At 65.5% G+C, this 19,078-nt stretch overlaps 4 protein-coding genes across 8 annotated transcripts in view; 3 read left to right on the plus strand and 1 right to left on the minus strand.

Moving 5' to 3' along the window:
- Positions 1-4,537, plus strand: part of DOT1L (DOT1 like histone lysine methyltransferase) — a 40,175-nt gene extending 35,638 nt beyond the window's left edge. Inside the window, exons 28-30 of the mRNA XM_029916397.1 lie at positions 18-28; positions 70-665; positions 1,910-4,537. Of these exons, the coding sequence (XP_029772257.1) occupies positions 18-28; positions 70-630 (572 nt within the window). The 3' untranslated portion in view covers positions 631-665; positions 1,910-4,537. The remainder of the gene's footprint in view (positions 1-17; positions 29-69; positions 666-1,909) is intronic.
- Positions 4,538-5,095: 558 nt separating this feature from the next.
- PLEKHJ1 (pleckstrin homology domain containing J1) lies at positions 5,096-7,548 on the minus strand. The gene is made up of 6 exons (XM_029917208.1): positions 7,121-7,548; positions 6,941-7,008; positions 6,778-6,844; positions 5,893-5,983; positions 5,733-5,796; positions 5,096-5,660 (listed from the first exon to the last, which is right to left on the minus strand). The coding sequence occupies exons 1-6, from the start codon at positions 7,212-7,214 to the stop codon at positions 5,595-5,597; spliced, it is 450 nt and encodes a 149-aa protein (XP_029773068.1). The 5' UTR covers positions 7,215-7,548; the 3' UTR covers positions 5,096-5,594.
- Positions 6,819-16,819, plus strand: SF3A2 (splicing factor 3a subunit 2). Of its 5 annotated transcripts, none has more exons than XM_029917206.1 (10): positions 6,819-7,020; positions 11,588-11,678; positions 11,992-12,137; positions 13,091-13,162; positions 13,806-13,852; positions 14,221-14,330; positions 15,379-15,428; positions 15,507-15,647; positions 15,764-15,832; positions 15,939-16,819. In XM_029917206.1, exons 3-10 carry the CDS (start codon positions 12,012-12,014, stop codon positions 16,695-16,697), a joined length of 1,374 nt encoding a protein of 457 aa, XP_029773066.1. In that variant the 5' UTR covers positions 6,819-7,020; positions 11,588-11,678; positions 11,992-12,011; the 3' UTR covers positions 16,698-16,819. The 5 variants fall into 5 exon arrangements, with proteins under 5 accessions (XP_029773066.1, XP_029773064.1, XP_029773063.1 ...); XM_029917204.1 differs by lacking the exon at positions 6,819-7,020 and adding an exon at positions 7,741-7,853; XM_029917203.1 differs by lacking the exon at positions 6,819-7,020 and adding an exon at positions 7,741-7,853 and having other exon boundaries at positions 11,591-11,678.
- Positions 16,820-16,917: 98 nt separating this feature from the next.
- The window catches only part of AMH (anti-Mullerian hormone), a 2,684-nt gene continuing 523 nt past the window's right edge, over positions 16,918-19,078 (plus strand). The window contains exons 1-4 of the mRNA XM_029916401.1: positions 16,918-17,947; positions 18,450-18,592; positions 18,792-18,900; positions 18,983-19,073. Coding sequence (XP_029772261.1) covers positions 17,332-17,947; positions 18,450-18,592; positions 18,792-18,900; positions 18,983-19,073 — 959 coding nt within the window. The 5' untranslated portion in view covers positions 16,918-17,331. The remainder of the gene's footprint in view (positions 17,948-18,449; positions 18,593-18,791; positions 18,901-18,982; positions 19,074-19,078) is intronic.

The raw sequence follows: 19,078 nt of genomic DNA on the forward strand, positions 1-19,078 counted from the left end.
CTGTGACGCCCGCGGAGCTGCGGCCGCTGTCTGCCTCCCGCCGCCACGTCTCTCTTCGCTTGACTGGAGACCTGCCCCCCGTTGAAGCTGAGTTTTTCTCTCCTGTTTGCAGGTGTCTTTAACCACGCGGTGCCTTCCGCCTCCGCTCATCCGTTTGGAGCCAGTTTCGGCAGCGGGGCTGCGTGTCGCAGCGCCACGCTGAGCTTAACCCCGCTGCAGGCGGTGGCCGGCGCCCCGCCCCCGGCCCCTCCGGGGCAGCCACCCCTCCCCGCGCCCCCTCCCCCTAACGCCGCCTTGCCTCCCAGCCCCGCGCTGCTCCCTGCTAACCCCGAGCCCACGCTTCTGCAGCGCCTCGCGTCCCTCCCGGCTAACCAGGCTTTCTTGCCCGCCGCCCCTGCCGCCTCTCTGCAGCCTGCTAACGCCTCTCTGTCCCTCAAGCTCGCCTCCCTCCCGCACAAGGCCCCCCGCCCCTCCTTCACGGTGCACCACCAGCCCCTGCCCGGGCTGGCGCTGGCCCAGGCGGCGCCCGTGATCCCGCAGGCCAGCTCCGCGGGGCCGTCGGCCGTGTGGGTTTCCCTTGGCATGCCGCCTCCGTGTGCCGCGCGCCTCGCGGGGGTTGAGCCGCGATAAAGGCCTTGCTTAGCTAGCGGTTCGTATTCTGTAAGGTAAGGCTAGAGCCCGGCCAGGGAGCCCGTATGAGCCCCTGAGCTGTCTGTCCTTCCGCCCACGGAGAGCGGTCGGTTCTGACAGGTGCAAGGGAGAGCCGGGGTAACCGGGACGGCTAAGCAGCCGCCTCGGAGCTCGAGGGAGCCCGCCGGCTGGCCCCTGCCCAGTGGAGGTGCCCAGGAAGGACGTGGATGGGGCCAGCAGCCCCGTGTGCCCAGCGTAGCTCAAGCCTGCTGTCGCCCGCAGGCTGGGTGTCTGCAGCAGCCAGGGACCAGGGCCACGGGGGCAGCTCAGAGCACGGCCTCACTCTGCGGGCTTTCGGGCCTCCCGGGCCTGTCCCCCGGCGCACGCTCTAGGCCTTAGGGAGAAGGCACCCGTGGGCCATCCACACTTGAGGCTGGAGCCCCCTGCCTGCAGGCCCCAGGAACCGGTGGGTTATGGTGGCCACAGCCCTGCTCGGGGAAGCGCAGCCGCTGCCTCAGGGTTCTCAGGGGAGAGTCCTCGGAGGACAGTGTAGGAAGGGCCCATGTTTGGAAGTGGGCGACGAAGGTTGCCGTGAGGCCTGTTCAGGGAGCGCGTCCGTCGGCGCCTGCACCGGCTGGGTGTCCGCGTTAGGAGGCCAGGCCCTGGCACCGCCAGCCCGGCCACTGCTGGTGCTGCTTGGCGTCCCTGGGGGTGAGGGGCCTTCTGGGGCAGGGACTTGAGGAAAGGAAGCTGGGCGCTAACAGGGTACTGGAGGGGTCAGGGCCGCTGGAGTCGATGGCCCCCCAGTCAGGGTGCAGGAAAGTCCGGGAGGTAGAGCAGCTTTCGAGTGTGGTGGCCTCACGCTGTCAGAGCAGGTGTCTGGGCAGCCACGACGGGCTCTGAAGAGGTCAGAGGCGTGCGTGGAGGCATCTGGGCACCAGGCTTGGGCCTGGCCCACAGCTGACCACCGCCCGAGTCCTTCCGCCCGCAGCCCTCGCCTGCGGATCCCCTGGGGGCGAGACTGCGAGCAGAGCCTGGCAGGTGGCGGCCTGGGAGGGCGGCAACTCCCGGGCTCCTGGGGAGGAGGGCCAGGGGCGTGGACCGGGGGTCCCTGCCAGCAGAGGCAGGGCCTGCAGCGACCACGGCCTGTCTGTCCGACTGTCCCATCTGCCGCCGTCCTCTGTCTGTAGGCGTGGCTCCCTGGCCTGGGGGAACGGCCGAGCCCCCCAAGCGGACCGCTAATGTTGCCTTTCCCCCCCCCCCACGCTGGTGTCCGCAGGTAACTAGGATTCTACCTCAACCGTGAGACCTATGCACGCACGGGCTGGGCCGGCGGCGCGGCAGCGGCCCCGGGACGGCAGGACAGACGGAGGACGGGACGAGGCTCTACTGTGAATCAGCGCTGCGCACACCTGCAGGGGGCGCTGGGGCCCGGCTCCAGCTCGTACTGTTGATAGTTTTAGATAAAGTATTTATCGTTTTTTAAAAAGTATAAACACCCTGACTTATTTTACTCCACCGGAGTCATAAAGGCGACCTATTGAGAAATGTAAATACGCTATACGAGAGGATCTATGTAAAGACGTCCACCCGAAGGACTGGCCCGCCCGCGGACACGCCGCCTGCCGGTCCCGGTGCTATCTCGACGCAGGCCTCGCCGCCGCCTCGTCTCTTGGTGCTGACTGGAGGTTGACCAACGCCAAACCCAGGCCTCGAGGCGCCTGCCCTGTTGTCCCCCGCCGCTCTTCCTATACCAAAGGCATGGCTGTCTCCAGGCAGGGGGGTGGCCCGCTCTGTTGTGACATTCCTCAGAATAAGTCCCCTCCCCAACACTGTGAATGGCCCCCACCAGACTGCTGGCCCCTCGGTCCTGGGATCAGCCCCTTTGGCATAGGAACGGCCAGCGGGCGCGGGAGGGCCAGGTCCTCCCCAGTCCTGCACGGAGCCCGTTCCGAGTGGTGCTCGTGAGGAAGGGCTGGCACCCGACTCCCCGGAGGCGCGGCAGGTGCGTTTCCGCGTGGGCATCTGTGCCCGTCGTGGGCCCCCGCCGCCATCCACCAAAGCGCGTAGTAAGCTCACGGCACTTGGCTGGTGACGTGGGGCAGGTTAGTCACGGGTGCCTGGTGTGTGTGTACAGAAGAGAGTCACGCTGATGAGTGACAGTATTTTATAGAGATGTGATGAAAATTTATAAATTTCATAGACTTGACTTCATTTATTTTTAGATTGTATAATGCACAGTAAACTAAAAAAGAAGAGGGGGAAAACCTATTTATTCAAGTGCACAGTGGCAGGGGCCCAGGGGCCGGCCCTCAGCCCCAGGCTCTGCAGCCCCGGCCAGTCCGCACTGCTGCTCCCGGCCTCCGCCGGCCCCCACCCTGGAGCAGTCTTGATGGTGCTTGGGAATGAATGAATGCACTGGGGGGCAGGTGACCAAGGCAAAGGCAGGAGAGTTCCGGATGTTTCCAGAGGTTGCCGGCAGGGTCCAGCATAGCAATCTGTGACTGGGTCCCGGTCCCCCAGCTGACCAGTTTTGTGTCTGTACACGGTGTTTAGAAGGGTGCCCCCCACCCCCTGGAAGGGCCAATTTCAGCCCGGGTCCTGGGAGGGCGGCAGGATGGGTGAGGAGTCAGAGCCCCGTCCTCAGGTGCTTCAGCCCACCAGGGTACATGGGCAGCGCGTACGTCTAACTTGTTGCTTGATAAAGGTCCTGAGCTCCTGCCCGGCATGGGAGGGTCAGTGTGGTGGGTCAAGGCCGGGCCCGCCTCCTCCTGACCCCTAGGCGTAGACCCCCAGGCATAGGTCTGGAGCCAGCCTCGCCAGCCTCTCCGGCAGGCGGGGCCTGAGGGCGGGGCGTCTGCCTCCCGCCACCTCAGGAGGGCAGGCCCGTCTGTGGAGGGCAGCTGTCTGGCTGCTGGCCCCGTTTCCGAGGTTGGCTGGACCCCTGCTTTCCACGGGAGGGACCTGCAGGAGCCCTTCTTGCCTGAGGGGGAGGGGGCGCCGCTGGCCCAGAGCAGTGGTTGAGGCAGAAGATGGTGCTCGTGATGGGTTCTTGAAAGCCCTGGCCCCTCCCTCTGGGCCGGTGCTCCTGGTGCACGAAGGTGCTGGGCCTCGCCCCCGTGAGGCCCGGCCCTGGCCTTCTGGACGGGGTAGTGTCTGCTCCCACCCCGTCAGGAGCCCAGGGCTCCCCAAAAAGCTACAGGGCGGGCAGCAGAGAGGTCACAGCACAAGTCCCTGGTCTAGAACGGGGCAACCCTGCATCACTTTGGGCGGCCCCTAGTGACGTGCCATACCTCCCCTCCTGATAGAAACAGCGCATCCGCGAGTGAGCGTCAGCACGCAGTCGCGGCGTTTGGGATCACCCCATGGCAGCCCCGCCATCCCTGGGGAGTCAGGGCAGGGAGTGTCCTTCCTGGGCCCCTCGGCCCTCGTGACCGCAGGGCCAGCCCCCGCTGGCAGCAAGGCCGGCTGCGGGACGGGAGGCAGCGTGGTGGCGCGAGGGGCCCCGGTGCTGCTGCTGACCGCGGGCGAGTTCAGGGAAGGCCGGGGGGCCCCGGGAGTGGCTCTGCTCAGGAAAACCCAGCGAGGAAAGTGGCCCTCCGGGCAGTCGCCCTGTCTCGCAGCTGCAGACTGTGACGTGTGTTAGGCTCGCGCGCCCTTCTTGACCCACACCGCTCGCTCCCTGCCTGCCCTCCACCCCCCCATCCTCCTTCCGTGGTCCAGCCACGCTGGCTGGTGTCTTGTGTGTTCTCCGGAATTTGTAACTCAGATGGGGCTTTGCTTTGTTTCTGGTAGACTGTTTCAGTTGGGGGTGGGCTGCTGGCTTGACCCTCCTCCTGTCCCAAGAGAACCCCAGCGCTCTGCATCCCCACCTCTAGGCGCTGTAATAAAATACTTTTCACTTGAACCTGGTCTGCTGGAAGCACTTCTGCCTGCGACAGGGCGCGGGGGAGGCGCGAGGGCGAGGGGCCACTCTCCCCACTCCCCAGGTGGGGAGGACGGGGGCTCCCGGAAGAAGCCTCCTCAAGGCAGCCACGTGGCCGGGCACTGAGCACCCACCTCAGGGAGGGTCCACCCTGCTGGCGCCTGCACCCGATTAGAGCAGGCCTACCCAGCACGCTTTTTAAGTAAAAGCAACAAAATCAGGACTGACATTGGCAAAACATTTCCTGAGGTTCTGCCTGGGCTCGAGGGAAGCCTGGGAGCTGATGTGGGATCCAGTCAGGACCATCTTGGGGTTCCTCACACCAGGCCTCTATTCTTCCTCAGGGCCTGTGAACACCAGAGGCCCCATGGGCCAAGGTCCCAGCCTCCCCAACTCCCCCTGGTCTGGTTCTAGGTCTCCTGTATTCAGGCAGGCCGGCCCTTGCTCCTGGGCACTTAAACCTCCAGCCCAGAGAGCACTGCGGTTCTGCTTCGGGCCTGCTTCCTTCCGGAGCCGGGTCGAACCACCCAGACCGCCATCCCACATGGAAAAGAGGTACCTTTATTAGAACAAAACAAGCGCATCGGCCCGAGCGCCTCCAGCCTCCTGCCGGCGGGTGCCCAGCCAGGGCCCCGTCAGCAGGCGTAGAATTCACAGTGGCTCCAGGAGGCACGGGCCCCGCGCCCTTCACAGCATCATCTAACTTCGTACATTCAGCCTGCACAGGGCAGGAGGGCTGCACCAGCCTCAGGTGCCGCCAGGCCCCGGATGGATGCATCCAAGGGCTGGGCACAGCTTCTGGGAGGGGGCACTTGTCCCCCGGTAGCAGCATGTGGCACCAATAGGTGCCAGACCAGTCCCGGGGGGGGGGGGGGGGAGGCACCAGGATGGGGGTGGTTGGTTACTGGGTGGTTTCTCCAACCTGCCCCCACCCACCTCCACCAATGCTGGGTTTCTGAAGTCCCAGGAAGCCCGGGGCCGGTGAGGACGGGCGCGCGTGTTCCAACCCGGCGGGAAAGCTGGAGAGTCCACCCCGCCCTCAGGCCTTCACGCCACCCAGCTGGAACCTGGCCTCCTCGGAGATGCCGAACTGCTCCAGGGGGTCCTGTCCGGGTGGAACGGGGTGTGAACCCAGGCCCCAGAAACCCCACCCCCCACCCCCCAGCCCTCTGCGCACCTTGCCAGTCATCTTCCGGATCTCGTTCCTGTAGAAAATAAGGCTTCTCCGCATGAACTCGTAGCTGGGGGAGAAAGCAGTGTGTGCTCAGAGTCCTGCCCTGCCTCTGCCCCCGCGCCCCCACCGCGGGCCCGCCCTCCCTTCCCCCCGCATCCCCCACCTGGCGCGCCGCAGAGCCCCCATCCACTCCTGACACTGCTCCTCGCTGCAGCACTCAAAGTGGTACTTCCTCTCCGGATCCTCGATGAAGCCTGCAGGAGGGGCAGTCCCCAGCTCGTGACCAGCTCCCCCCACCATCCTTCCCTCCAGGCCTCAGCTCCCTGTGGCCTCAGTGCAAAACTGTCCCTTCCTCCAGTGCAAGTCCAGGCTCAGGGCTTCCCACCAGCTGTGCCACGGATGGAACTGCGTTCCTAAAACGGTATGTTCAAGTCGAGACTCTAGGAACGTACCCCTATTTGAATACAGGACAGTTGTAGGCATAATTACTTAGACTACAATAAAATGGGCGTCAAATCTAATGGACTAATATCCTTGTCAAAAAGAGAAACCTGAGCACAGGGTAAACCAGGTAGAGATAGACGCAGGGACCGGAGGCATGATTCCAGAGAACTGTGGACAAGGAGCACCCAGGATCGCCAGCGACCCCCAGACGCCAGGAAAACACGGGAAAGCGTCCTCTCCACAAGGAACCCTTGCAAACACCCTGATCTCGGACTTCCGCTCTCCAGATCTGGGGGAGCACACGTTCCTGCCCTTTAAGCCCTTCGCGTGTAGCATGAAAAACTTGTAGAGACTCTCTTTTCTCGCCGCCGACTGGACCAGCTCAGGACCCAGGAGTGTGCTACTCAGCGCCCAGAGGATGACGGCACCCGAGGAGTGCAGGGCTCCCAAGCGAAAGGCAAAGTCCTAGCGGATCTAGGGCAGGCGCTAGGACGCGGGGCGCGCCCAGCGGGTAGGGCCCAGCTCGGGGCGGTGGACTTGGCCTCCGCGGAGGCGGGCGGGGCTGGGGTCGTGCCCGGCCTCGTCCGCCACGCCCATCACTCACTGATGGAGAAGCCGCTGGGCTCTTCCTGGGTCACTCTGCAGTGCTCCAACAGCAGGGCTCCGACGGGCTGCGGGGAAGAGGGGGCGCAAGGGAAGGGTGGGGGCGAGCCTCCGCGGTGACCCCGGCCCCCGCCCGCTCCCGGGCGCCTCCCCGGCCAGCCTACCTCGGCCTCGTCCGTCCGGAAGTAGAAAAGGAAGTTGACCACCAGCTTCACCAGTCGCCGCTTCAGCACTACGAACACAGGTTGGGCTCGCGCGGGCTCGGTGACCACCCACCCCCGTCCGCCCGCCCGCCCGCCCGCCCGCGCCCGCGCCCGCCCGCCTCGGCGACCCGGCCCTCTCACCGCTGCCTTTCTTGGGGCCCCGCATGCCAAGCTCGGCCGCCAGCTCGGCCGGCTGCCGGGACAGCGCCTGCAGCTCCTTCTCGTTGTAGCGCATGGCGCCGCCGGGACCCAAAACACGGAGCACGGGCCGCGCCCTCCCGGCCGCCGGCCGCACTCGCGCCAAAAAAGTCCCATAGCGCCGTCCCGGAAGCGCTGCCGCAGCCACTGCGCTTGCGCGCCTCCGAACCGCCCATCCCGTCTATCGCGAGCGCGGAGACAGTAAATGAAACAGACGATCGTGATATATGACTACGCAATAAGTTGAATCCGGAGTGGGAACAGACTAAGGTACTCTCACGACCAGTAGCGCCCTTTACCGAAGCGGATAGACGCAGGCGGAACGGGGCGAGTCGCAGTCCGGCGTCCCGCGATACCTGACCCCGCGCAAATTAGACCAACCGAGAAGTCGTAAAGAGGCTGGTGCGCACGCGCACTTTGAATCCCAGCCCATACCCTCAGTCCCGCCCCCTTTCCTCGCGCCTCCCGAGCCTCCGGTCCACCTCTCCGGGCAGGGCGAGCATGCGCACACGGGAGGCCCTGCCCGCTTTGCCCCCGGAAGTATTTCCGTAGGATAAGACGCGCTTGCGTGTAACGTACTCGTAGTGGCGGCGGGCGCGGAGTGAGGAGCAGCGCGCGGTGAGGGCGGGGGCCCCGGCTTCCCAGGACGCGAGTGGACGGGGCGGAGGGACCGCGGGTGAGGGCCGGGCGGCTTTGGGTTCCTGGCGCCCACGGGCTTCAACTCCCTGGCCACGCGCCGGGCGGGCCGAACGAGTCCCGCGTCCTCGGAAGTCTGTCCGAAGGCCCGTGGGGTTGGGTGGCGGCTCACATGGCGCCCTCCACGCCCCTAGGACCCCTGAGAGCAGGGACTTGCGGCTCTTCGTCGTGGTTGTGCGGTCCTGGGTCTCTTCGGGCCCGGGAACCTCCGCGCGCGCCCCCGTAGCGTGGGGGTAACAGCGGCCCCGGGCCCGCCGAGCAGGGAGCGCGGTCCTGGGGCGGGGCGCTCGGCCCGTTAGCCGGCCCTGGTCCGACTCGCGTGTCCGGGGCCGCTTCTCCCGGCCGAGGGGAGCTGGCGCTGGTCATCTGCTTCCTAGTTTCCCGCCCCCTCGTTGGGCCCCGCAGGCCGCCTACCCTCCGTCGGGAAAGCGAGCCCGTTCTTTTGTAAGGAGCGGGTCTCTCGGTCTGTGCGGGTTTGGGGCCTGGCCCGCTGATTGGTGGTCTTGTTTCTGCGTCCCGCCCCCCGCACTGCAGCCTCCCCTTCCGCGCTCTGAATGGGTTTTCGTGAGTTTTCGTCACGTCGTTACACCTGTTTCCTAAGATTGGAAGCAGTCTGCTGCGAAGACAACTGACGGGGTCACTTGTGTATTTTTCTTCCATTGTTCTCCCCCGCCCCAAACTAACTGACTTACTCATTTTTCCTATCAGCCTGGTTTTCTTGGCCTGTTGAATTTTTTCCTTCGAAGCTTTCAACATCTCAATACCTATGGATTGTGTTTTTCCCAGGTTTAGGCAAATTAATTGTTTCTTCATCCTCCACCCCCCCACCCCGCCCCCACAGAAGCCCCCTCAGAGACTGGCACGTGCCCCTGTTCCAGGGTTGCTTGCCTTCCAGCCGAGCCGCTGTCTAGAACTTTCTGTCGGCGCTCTCCTGAGTTGGCTTCTGTTTTCTGTCTGATTATGTGTTTCTTTTTCTCTGTTGTTTCGGGATGCGTCTCCAGATGGTTTTCAAAGAAATTGATTCTGAATCCTTGGTTAGCTGTTTACTGTCACGAATAGAAATAGAGTGTAAAATTTTGAACTGAAAATTCATTTGGGGACTGATTCTCTTCTGGTGCCTAACGTTTTGTGTCTGGTCTTTTTCTCTGATAGAAACTGAAGGAGTTTCTTGGTGTAAAGTTTCACGATTGTTTTCATTGATGGGCATTTTGTTTGTTTGTATCTGAATGATTCGGTTCTCTCCGCCCTGGGATAGCCCCCTCGTGTGCCTTTGGTGATACGTCCATGCTTATTTCTATTATCGCTCTGAAACTTGATCTTCTTTCCTTTTTTTATTCTCTTTTGTAGAATATTTGTTTACTTTGTACTTCCAAGCTCTCGCACTCAGCTGTTCCTTTGGACCGTGCCATCTTTACTTTCCAAAGTTTCCTTCTGGTTTTCATTTGCCTTGCCGACTCGGCGGGGTGCCGCTCTCTGGGGAGGTCCCCATCAGGTGTCTCCCTCCCCTCCCCTCCCTCCATGTGGGATTCCTCATATCTGTTTAAGTTTGAGTTACCAGCTTCACTTGGTGGGTCTCGCTGACTGGCGGGCCTGGGAAGGCGCTGGGGTTTTCTTTGGGTCTTGAGCGGCCCTGCCATCAGGGTGTGAGAGCTGGTCTCTGGTGCTCTTGCTGGGCCACCGGGCTGGGGGACCTCTCCCTGCTGGGCAAAGTAGGGGGGCGGCCGCCTCCTGTTTGCTGGGCGGATTCTGATGGATTCCCCCCTTTCCAGCCTGGCCTTCCTCTGCTGGACTCCCCCACGGCACCAGCCCAAGTGCAGTGTCCCTTGTCCTTCTGAGAGCAAAACTGCAGTCCCTGCGAGCAGCCTGTTGAGGGCCCCTGGGCACACTATCTCCTGGGGATGGTGCTTCTGGGGGAGGAGGGGGAGGGCGCAGAGATGATGTGTGCCACAAGGAACCGGCCTCTGGGTCTCCAGTGGTCACTGGTTTCCCTCTAACGGGGCAACCAGCTCAGTATCTGCGACCAGTTCCCTGAGCTGAAGACGTGCTGCGCCCCTCTGCCAGCTGCTAGCTGTCAAGGGGCTTATCTGGTCACCAGAGAGGGGCCTGGGCTCATCAGCAGACCTACGAAGAGCACCACCTTCCAGTCACTTGGGGAGGTCACCATATACCACGGGACAGGACGGGCCGGGCGAGAGGGGCATTGGCACAGACGAGGGGCTCTCTGTCCCCTGAGCGCCGGGCCCTGAGTCTGGGCAGTTGCCTTTGTGTTCTTTCTGGTACCAGCCGTCCTGATGAGCACAAGGCAGTGTGTCCACGTGGGTTTGATTTGCGTTTCCCTGGGGAGGAGTGCCGTCCGGCACCTTTACCCCTGGCTGCCGGCTAGAGCAGCGCACGCCCCTGCCCTGCAGGCGCCCCAGCTTCGCCTTTCAGGGGAACGCCCTCCATGACGTCCTCGAGAAGGCGGCTGTTGTCTCCCCACAAAGGCCTGCAAGTCACTCGAGACCCGTGGAAGAGAGACCTCCCGGACCCTGGCCGTGTCCCTCTGCCCCCAACCCACCCCGGGAGTGGCAGGTCCGGCAGCCGCGACGCCCCCGGGAGGCTGGGGCGCGGTTCCCCCCTGGCCTCACCTCACATGGCACAGGGGGTGAGGCCATCCGTGGGCCGATGCACTTGCCTTCCTGGCAGGGGGTGCTCCTGGCATCGAGCCCTCTTCTCAGAGCGAACGCTGTCCCGCTGAGCCAGTGGGGTGGTTGGCGGTGCTCGGCCTTCACACGTGGCCTGGCACGCTCCCACGGGTGGCAGCTCCGGGTGGCCTGCTGTAACACGAGGTCTGGCCTTGTGGCAGCTGTAACGCCCCGGGTCGGCAGCCCCTGGAAGGACGCGTTGCTGGTTCCCAGGTGTTAGGCCTCCACATGCTCATCAAGAGGCCGAGAACCAGGTCAGAGAGATCTAGGTCCCTCTGGAGTTACGAGGTGACTCCAGCCACACCACGGGTCCAGGGCCCAGCTGGCTGTGCCCTGTGTGTTCCTTGTCTGCGGCTGCTCTACTCAGTCACCCCCGAGTTAGTGGTTCCGGGGCATGAGTTCGTTACTGTGCAGGTCCGGAGAGCCGAAGCATAGAATGGAGGCTTGTGCTCCTGCTAGGGACCCCAGGGAGTCCTGCGTCCCCCCTTTCCCAGCTTCCAGAGGTGCCCCATCCTTGGCCCACAGCCCCTCCCCCATCCTCATGGCCAGCAGCCGGGGTCTGCATGTCTCTCTGCCTCCCTCTTGTGAGGCTGCTGGGTACCTGAGGGAACCCAGGTCACCCCCACCTCAGGGGCCTTGACTTTATCCCCCCCGCAAGCTCCTTTGGCCGTGTACAATTCCTCACTCCCCGTTTTGGGGATTAGAATGGGGACATCTTTGTGGGGTCACACTCACTCCGGGACCTGTGCCTGTGAGCTCACTTCTGTAGGGACAAGGTAGTGTGGGTGTAAGCCAGCAGCCAGGGGCTGACATCGGCCAGTCAAGAGGGAGAGTGTTCCGAGACCCAAGAGAGGTGCCCGGAGGCTGGGCGTGAGCTGGGTCTGAGAGAACGTGGGGGCAGGGGGCGCTGTCGCAGGGAACGGAAAGGGGTGTCGAGGACTCGAGAGCGCCCTCCTGGGCCACAGTCAAGTGTTGAATGTCGCTGTGCATCAGGAGAAGTGGGTAGACGGACAGACTTCCTTCCTTTCAGCAGGTTGTCAGCTGAGCGTCGACAAGCAGAGACTTCAGGGGAGCACGCACTGAGCCCTCGGGCCAAGGTCCAGGAAGGCTTCCTGAAGGAGGTGAGGCTTGTTACCGGACTGGACTGCTTCCCCGCATTTTGAGTCTCAGAGCTTCACACTTCAAGGGCTGTGGCGGCCTCCTTTCCAGGCCTCCCCCAGGGCCACTCATCCCGTTTCCTGGGTGTGTGTGCCAGGGCCACCGTGGGCCATCGGTCCACCCAAACATAAGTGGGGGCGGTTAGGCTAAATCCCCGTCAGGAGTGGGGGTGATGGGAGACTGTGGGGGTGGGAGGATAGCAGGGGGCCGGGATGGGAGACTTGGGGGGAGGGGGTCTCGCCCTGTGCGGTCACAGCCTCTCCGTCACCCCTGCAGGTTTCCCCAAGGCCCTCACCATGGATTTCCAGCACCGCCCCGGGGGGAAGACCGGGAGTGGGGGCGTGGCCTCCTCCTCCGAGAGCAACCGGGACCGCAGGGAGCGCCTCCGGCAGCTGGCCCTGGAGACCATCGACATCAACAAGGTCGGTGACCTGAGGGCAGGAGGCCCCCTCCCTCCCGTGTTCCTTGCTCTGCCTTCTGTCCACGGAGCCACGTTCGGCACAGCCCGCACCTGGCACCCGTGGCCCCGCTGCCCAGCGCTCTGGGCCTCGGTCCTGGTTTGTAATCGAGGGAAGTGGACCTTGAGCCGATCCGGCTGCCCACCCCAGAGCCTGCCTGTTGTCCAAGCTTGAGGCTTTTTGTTTGGCTGATGGGGGTGGGGGGGTGGGGATGGTTCTCCAGTGGCGAGGACCAGGACAGTGTCGTGTGGATTGACGCTCTAGCCGTAGGCATCGAAGGGCAGCGTGGTCCTCGGCGGTGCAGAGCTGCTGGTGGACCAGGGGCCCCCACCCCGCCCCCAGCTCGGTGCCGGGGCACCCGTGTTGTGACAAACTCAGGATGGCCCCAGACGTCCCCCAGTGTGCCCTGGGACAGAGGTGGCCTGGCTCCTGCCTGCGAGGTCAGCTCTGGTCCCGTCCCCATTTCCCTGAGGATTCGAGGGAGGGAGACCGGTCATTGCCGACGATGCGGCCACTGGGCGGTGGCGTTAGGATTCGAACCGCTGCGGGTCTGGGCTGCTGCCCCTGTTCACGGAAGGTCTCGTGGCTGGCCTGGGAGCCCGGCGCTCAGACCACGGGCCTCCACGGGCCTCCGTTGTGACCCGCTGCTCTTGTGGTCTCGGTGTCGGGCTTGGCACTTGGCAGAGCCAGTGAGGTCAGCAAGGGGCCTTTTCCTGGCCCCGGCGGCCGGCACCCAGCGGCACCCCCTAGTCCCGGAAATGCCACCAGGGTGCGGCCGAGAGCCCGTGGCCTGGGCCCCTGACCTGCGCGGAGGACAGTGCTGGCCGTGCTGCTCGGACGAAACGGAGACTCCGGCCCCTCGCGGAGCAGGCGGGCGCCAGGGCCACGGTCACTGCTCACGGGGCTTCCCTCCCCAGGACCCCTACTTCATGAAGAACCACCTGGGCTCCTACGAGTGCAAGCTGTGCCTGACCCTGCACAACAACGAGGTGCGTCCTGGGCTCTGGGGGCGGGGCGCGCGGCGCCTGGCCTGTGAACTCCGCGCGCTGGACACGTCCGTTTGGGGAGACCCGTGTGCTCCCGGCCAAGGCCGAGCAGCCTGTCCCCAGCCTGCTGCCGCCGTGGGCGCACACCGGGAGTTCTGCATCCGGTGTTTGGGGTCTCGTAGGTGTGGCCCCGGGTGGGCCCTTGGAGGGGCCCAAGAGCGTAGTGTGGCACGCACAGTGGCGTGCAGATCCGCTCGGGAGCGAGCAGGTTGCGTTTGCTGGTGGTCACAAGCGGGCCTGAGCCGGCACTGCTGCCGGTGGCACCGGGTCACTCTTGGTGGTCACTGAGCCGCGTCCCCCGCCCACTCAATGCCAGGAGCCCCCCAGTCATGACCACAGAGTTCCCCGGGGGCTTCTGCGTCCCCCCAACGGATAAGAAATTCAGAGCTTGTCCCACTCTGCGGAGAGGTCCCCAGGCTGTCATCGGAATGGACACCCACGTCACAGGTCATGTCCCTTGTTGGGGGACCAGCTTCTGCCGGCTTACACTGTGCGGCCGGAGGCCGCTCCCCTCTGCACCCCCCCCCCCCCGCAGCCCCCCCAACTCCCCTGGTCTCAAGCCGCCCGCATGCTTTTCCCACTGCAGGGGAGTTACTTGGCGCACACGCAGGGGAAGAAGCACCAGACCAACTTGTGAGTACCTGGGGCCCCTTCTGGTGCCCGGTGTCCCGCCCCTCAGGATCCGGGTCACAGGGTGTCCCGGGGTGCTCTCTCCCCGGCGCTCAGGCCGATCTTGCCGGAGCGTGGGCTTCTGTGGCGCGGGGAGAGAGGTGAGGGTTCTCAGAAGACCCCCTAGTGAGCAGCGAGAAACGTGACAGGGACAGAGGTGCTCTGAGCCTGTCCCGGCCCCACGGCATGGGAACCCTGGGACCCCCGCCCCATGCCCCTGGCCTTGCAAACTCCAAGGTCGCTCTGGGGGTTGCGCAGCTCCCAGCACCTGGGCCTGTGGCCTTGGCGGCCTGTGTGGAGGGGCCGCAGCGCTGTCTCCATCCCCTCCGCAGGGCCCGGCGAGCCGCCAAGGAAGCCAAAGAGGCCCCCGCCCAGCCGGCGCCAGAGAAGGTCAAGGTGGAGGTGAAGAAGTTTGTGAAGATCGGCCGGCCGGGGTACAAAGGTGATTGGGTCTGGGAGAGTCTGGCCCACAGCCCCGACCTTGAGCCACACAGAAACTGCTGTTCTCTGGCCCTTTGCCGCCGAGACCCCCACTTGGCCTTGCCTCCTGCGGTTTCCCAGCAGAAGGACCAGGCTGGGACCGATGGCCCACTGGTGCCCTGGCCCCCCCTTTCCTGTGAACTTTCCCAGACAACCGTATCTCGGTGTCGTGGCTCCTCTGGCCTCATGTCCCAGTGTCTTGGGAGCTGGTGATTCTTTACTGTGCTTTCGGGGGACATGAGTGACCATGGAGGGAGGTCCCTCTCCTTGGTCTTGGGACAGGGTGTTGGTGCTTCACTTGGAGGAGGGGCGGGTGGGGAGGGTCCATGCAAGAAACCACTCACTCAGTGGAGCCAGTGGCAGAGGGGAGGGTCCTTGGATCGCCTGCCAGAAAGTAGGTTCGGTGGCTCCATTGGAACATAGGGGACTGCGCTCCTGGGAGGTAAACAGTTTCCAGGCAGGACACCGACGTGCAAAGGCCCTGGGGCAGGCTGCTGAATAAGCTGGAGCTGGGATGACAGCATGGGGTGGGGGGGCCACCAAAGGCCTTTTGGCCCTGGAGGGCCGTCTGGTCTCCGTCCCGAGTGTAGTGTGGAGACGCCGGGGGCGAGGGGGAGCGCAGCACCCCCAGAGCTGTTGGAGAGCGGTCTGCAAGTGGGAGCGGGGCCACTGGAGGCCTGGCTGCAGAGCTGTAGCGCCAAGGGCGTCCCCCCAGAAGCAGGGGCTCAGACCCGCCCCCCCCCGCCGCCCACGCGCAGCGTGCCCCCCCCCCAGCTTCCGCTCCGTGCCGTCCCAGGCCTCGAGGTGAGGGCCGCAGGGCCCACCGTCCTGCCCGCACGCCCCTGACTGTGGTCTCGGGCAGGGGCCTGCCGGCAGCTTGGGCACACCAGCCGGACGGCGTGTGCCGGCATCCTGCCCCCCCGTTCTCGGGCGCCGTCTGTCCACAGCCGTGGTCCCGCAGCCTCGGGGACCACGCGCTCGCCTGGGCCTGACACCCTCGTGTGTTGCAGTGACCAAGCAGAGGGACACGGAGATGGGCCAGCAGAGCCTCCTCTTCCAGGTAAGGGGGAGCCTGGAGCCCAGTTGGGGGGGGGGGGTCCTTCGAACGGCAGCACTGCCCCCCGCCCTGTCCCCACAGATCGACTACCCTGAGATCGCCGAGGGCATCATGCCCCGCCACCGCTTCATGTCCGCCTACGAGCAGAGGATCGAGCCCCCGGACCGGCGCTGGCAGTACCTGCTGATGGCCGCCGAGCCCTACGAGACCATTGCCTTCAAGGTAGCGGCCGCGGGGTCCCCCGGCGGCCAGGCTGCTTGCGGCTCCCGTGACCCCGTCCCGCCGCGCCACGTCCATCATGGTCCTCAGGGCCCCTCTCTGCCCCCGTCCCCACCCAGGTGCCGAGCCGGGAGATCGATAAGGCCGAGGGCAAGTTCTGGACTCACTGGAATCGGGAAACCAAGCAGGTGAGTGGGTCCGTCTGGATCCGGGCACTTGGGGGGCTGCGGGTGTCTGCCCTGGCACGCCTGTCCCCTCCCCTGAGGTGCCGCTCAGCCCGCTTTGCGTGTCCAGTTTTTCCTTCAGTTCCACTTCAAGATGGAGAAGCCCCCGGCCCCACCGAGCCTCCCTGCTGGGCCCCCCGGGGTGAAGCGACCCCCACCCCCGCTGATGAACGGTCTGCCCCCCCGGCCACCGCTGCCTGAGTCTCTGCCCCCGCCACCACCAGGAGGCCTGCCCCTGCCGCCTATGCCTCCCAGCGGGCCTGCGCCCTCGGGGCCCCCGGGCCCTCCCCAGCTGCCCCCGCCAGCTCCGGGGGTCCACCCCCCGACATCTGGGGTCCACCCCCCTGCACCGGGGGTCCACCCCCCAGCTCCCGGGGTCCACCCCCCAGCACCAGTGGTGCACCCCCCAACATCTGGGGTTCATCCCCCTGCTCCAGGCGTCCACCCTCCAGCTCCAGGGGTCCACCCGCCTGCTCCAGGCGTCCACCCTCCCCCATCTGCTGGGGTTCACCCCCAGGCCCCAGGGGTGCACCCGGCAGCTCCTGCCGTGCACCCCCAGGCCCCCGGCGTCCACCCCCCAGCTCCTGGGGTCCACCCCCCAGCCCCAGGGATCCACCCCCAGCCTCCGGGGGTTCACCCTCCACCTCCTGGGGTCCATCCATCTGCTCCTGGGGTTCATCCTCCAGCTCCTGGGGTCCACCCCCAGCCTCCTGGAGTTCACCCTGCAAATCCTGGGGTGCACCCCCCAACTCCCATGCCCCCAATGCTGAGGCCCCCGCTGCCCGCCGAGGGTCCTGGGACCATTCCGCCCCCTCCCCCAGCCAACTAAAGAGCCGCTCCTTCTCCAGGCCAGCTTGGTGTCTTGTCCTGTGTCTTCTCTCCCGGCTCAGTTCAGTGCTTTTGTACGAGGCCTCGCCGTGTCCGCAGCGATCATTAAACAGCCTCCCCTGATGCCCGAGTGACCTGCTGTGTTGGGGGCGGGGTCTGTGGGGCACTAGGTGTGCTGGCTTCACCCGCCGTTGGTGGACACCCACAGTGAGTCCCCACCGCATACATGGGGTCTCGCGGTTGGGGCATCAGTGTCCCTGCGTCCTCCCAGGACACCGGTGGGCGGGGGACAGACCCAGCCAGCCCACAGCGGCTCCAGGTTGTCCTGTGGCTGCTCGCCCTCTGTGGGGTCTCGGCCAAGATGGCCTGGGCTGCAAGGTGCCAAGAGGTAGTGTGAGTGGGTGCTCCGGGAGCCCCGGCTCTGCTGGAAGACCACCCTCTAGCCTGGTCCCCATCAGAGCCTGGTGCTGGAGCCCCTGGGGCACCTGCCCCCCAACCCCCCATCCCGGAGCAGTTGATAGTCTGGGTTGTCACTCCCCGGCCTGGCTCCCACTCCCGCCTGCAGGGGGGAGACCTTGCCAAGGACAGTTGTTGGACCTGTTGGTCACAGGCTGCACTCTATCGTGGGCGAGAAGATGGGGGGGGCAGGCTGGGACAGAAGAAGCTTTGAGAAGCCTCCCTGCCTGCCCAGGCGCACGGTGGGGCGCCAGACATCAGCCCCCAAGGTCACCCCCCAGGAGATAGGGGCTGTGCTGCCGCACAAACATTCCGGTCTCATCCACATAAGCCCGGGCGGCCGGCTCTTCACAGCAGCTAGGATGCCGGGCGTGCGGCTCCCTGCGCTGGCCCTGGTGCTGGCGGTGACCGGGCCTCTGCTGACGGCCGGGGACCCTGGGGTCCCCAGCACCCCGGGCCTGCCTGAAGAGCCAGCCACAAGCACCGGGGGTCTCATCTTCCACCCAGACTGGGACTGGCTGCCCCGCGCTCCACGAGACCCCTTGTGCCTGGTGACGCTGGGCAGGGGTGGGAACCAGAGCGGCTCTCCGCTTCCGCTGGTGGGGGCGCTGAGAGGCTATGAGCACGCCTTCCTCGAGGCTGTGCAGCGGGCGCGCTGGGGTCCCCGCAGCCTGGCCACCTTCGGAGTCTGTGCCCCCGGGGACGGACACGCTGCCCTATTCCCTCTGCGGCAGCTGCAGGCGTGGCTGGGGGAGCCCGGGGGGCGGCGGCTGGTGGTGCTGCACCTAGAGGAAGGTACGTGGGGGGCCGCGGTCTGGGGGGGCCACGCTGCCACCGCTCTTTCCAGACTGGGTCCTGCAGAGCCCCTCTTGGGATGGTTGAGGCTGTGAGGTGGGGGCCGTTTGTGTCTGGAGGCTCCCCCCCCCCCCCCCGCATGCTTGGCTTCCAAGCCCACCCTTCCCACAGCCCTCCAGGCTCTCCAAATGAAGGGTGGGAAGGGAGTGGGGGCAGGGCACCCGGAAGGTCCGCAGAACCATGCTCCCCCCACACCCTCCCACAGGAGCTGCTGTAGGGAATGGGCTGCCCTCCCCAAGGAGAGCCCCAGACAGCCCAACGGTGCTCTGGGCGCCCGTGCTGCGGTACCGGGGCAAGGCCCTGCACCTGAAATCTGGGTGTCAAGCCCATGCCAGTGGGAGGGGGGGGTCTCCCCGCAGGACTGCAAGACAGGCTTCCGGCAGGGGGCGGGGCCTCAGGAGCTCAGGTGTCGCCCCTTCCCTACTTGTCCCTCGTGGCACAGTGACATGGGAGCCAGCACCGTCACTGAAGTTCCAGGAGCCCCCTGCTGGAGGAGACAGATCCCTGGAGCTGGCGGTGCTGGTGCTGTACCCTGGGCCTGGCCCCGAGGTCACCGTCACTGGGGCCGGGCTGCCAGGCGCCCAGGTACCGGGGTGTTGAAAGGGGTGGTTCCAGGGCCTCCAGGAGGCCTCACCCAGCAGAGGAGGGGGCATGGGGCTTTTTTAACTGTGCTGAACAGAGAAGTTCCGGGGGCCCTGGCTAGAACCGTGAAGGGGGCTCCAGGGTGCGGAGCAGGGCTGGTCTCCTCACCCCCACCAGGCAGGCTGAGCCCCCATCTCCACAGAACCTATGCCAGTCCCGGGACACCCGCTACCTGGTTCTGGCGGTGGACCACCCAGCAGGGGCCTGGCGCAGCCCTGGGCTCACCCTGACCCTGCAACTCCGAAGAGACGGTAGGCTCTCGAAGAGAGGGACCCGGCAAGGGCGGGCAGTCCTCGGCCCCCACTCAGCCAGGCCCCGTGCCATGCCCCGCAGGCGCGCCCCTGGGCACCGCCCAGCTGCAGGAGCTGCTGTTCGGCCCTGACCCCCGCTGCTTCACGCGCCGGACCCCGGCGCTGCTCCTGCTGCCCG

Source organism: Suricata suricatta, chromosome 12 (assembly GCF_006229205.1).
Source record: "Suricata suricatta isolate VVHF042 chromosome 12, meerkat_22Aug2017_6uvM2_HiC, whole genome shotgun sequence".
NCBI lineage: Eukaryota > Metazoa > Chordata > Mammalia > Carnivora > Herpestidae > Suricata > Suricata suricatta.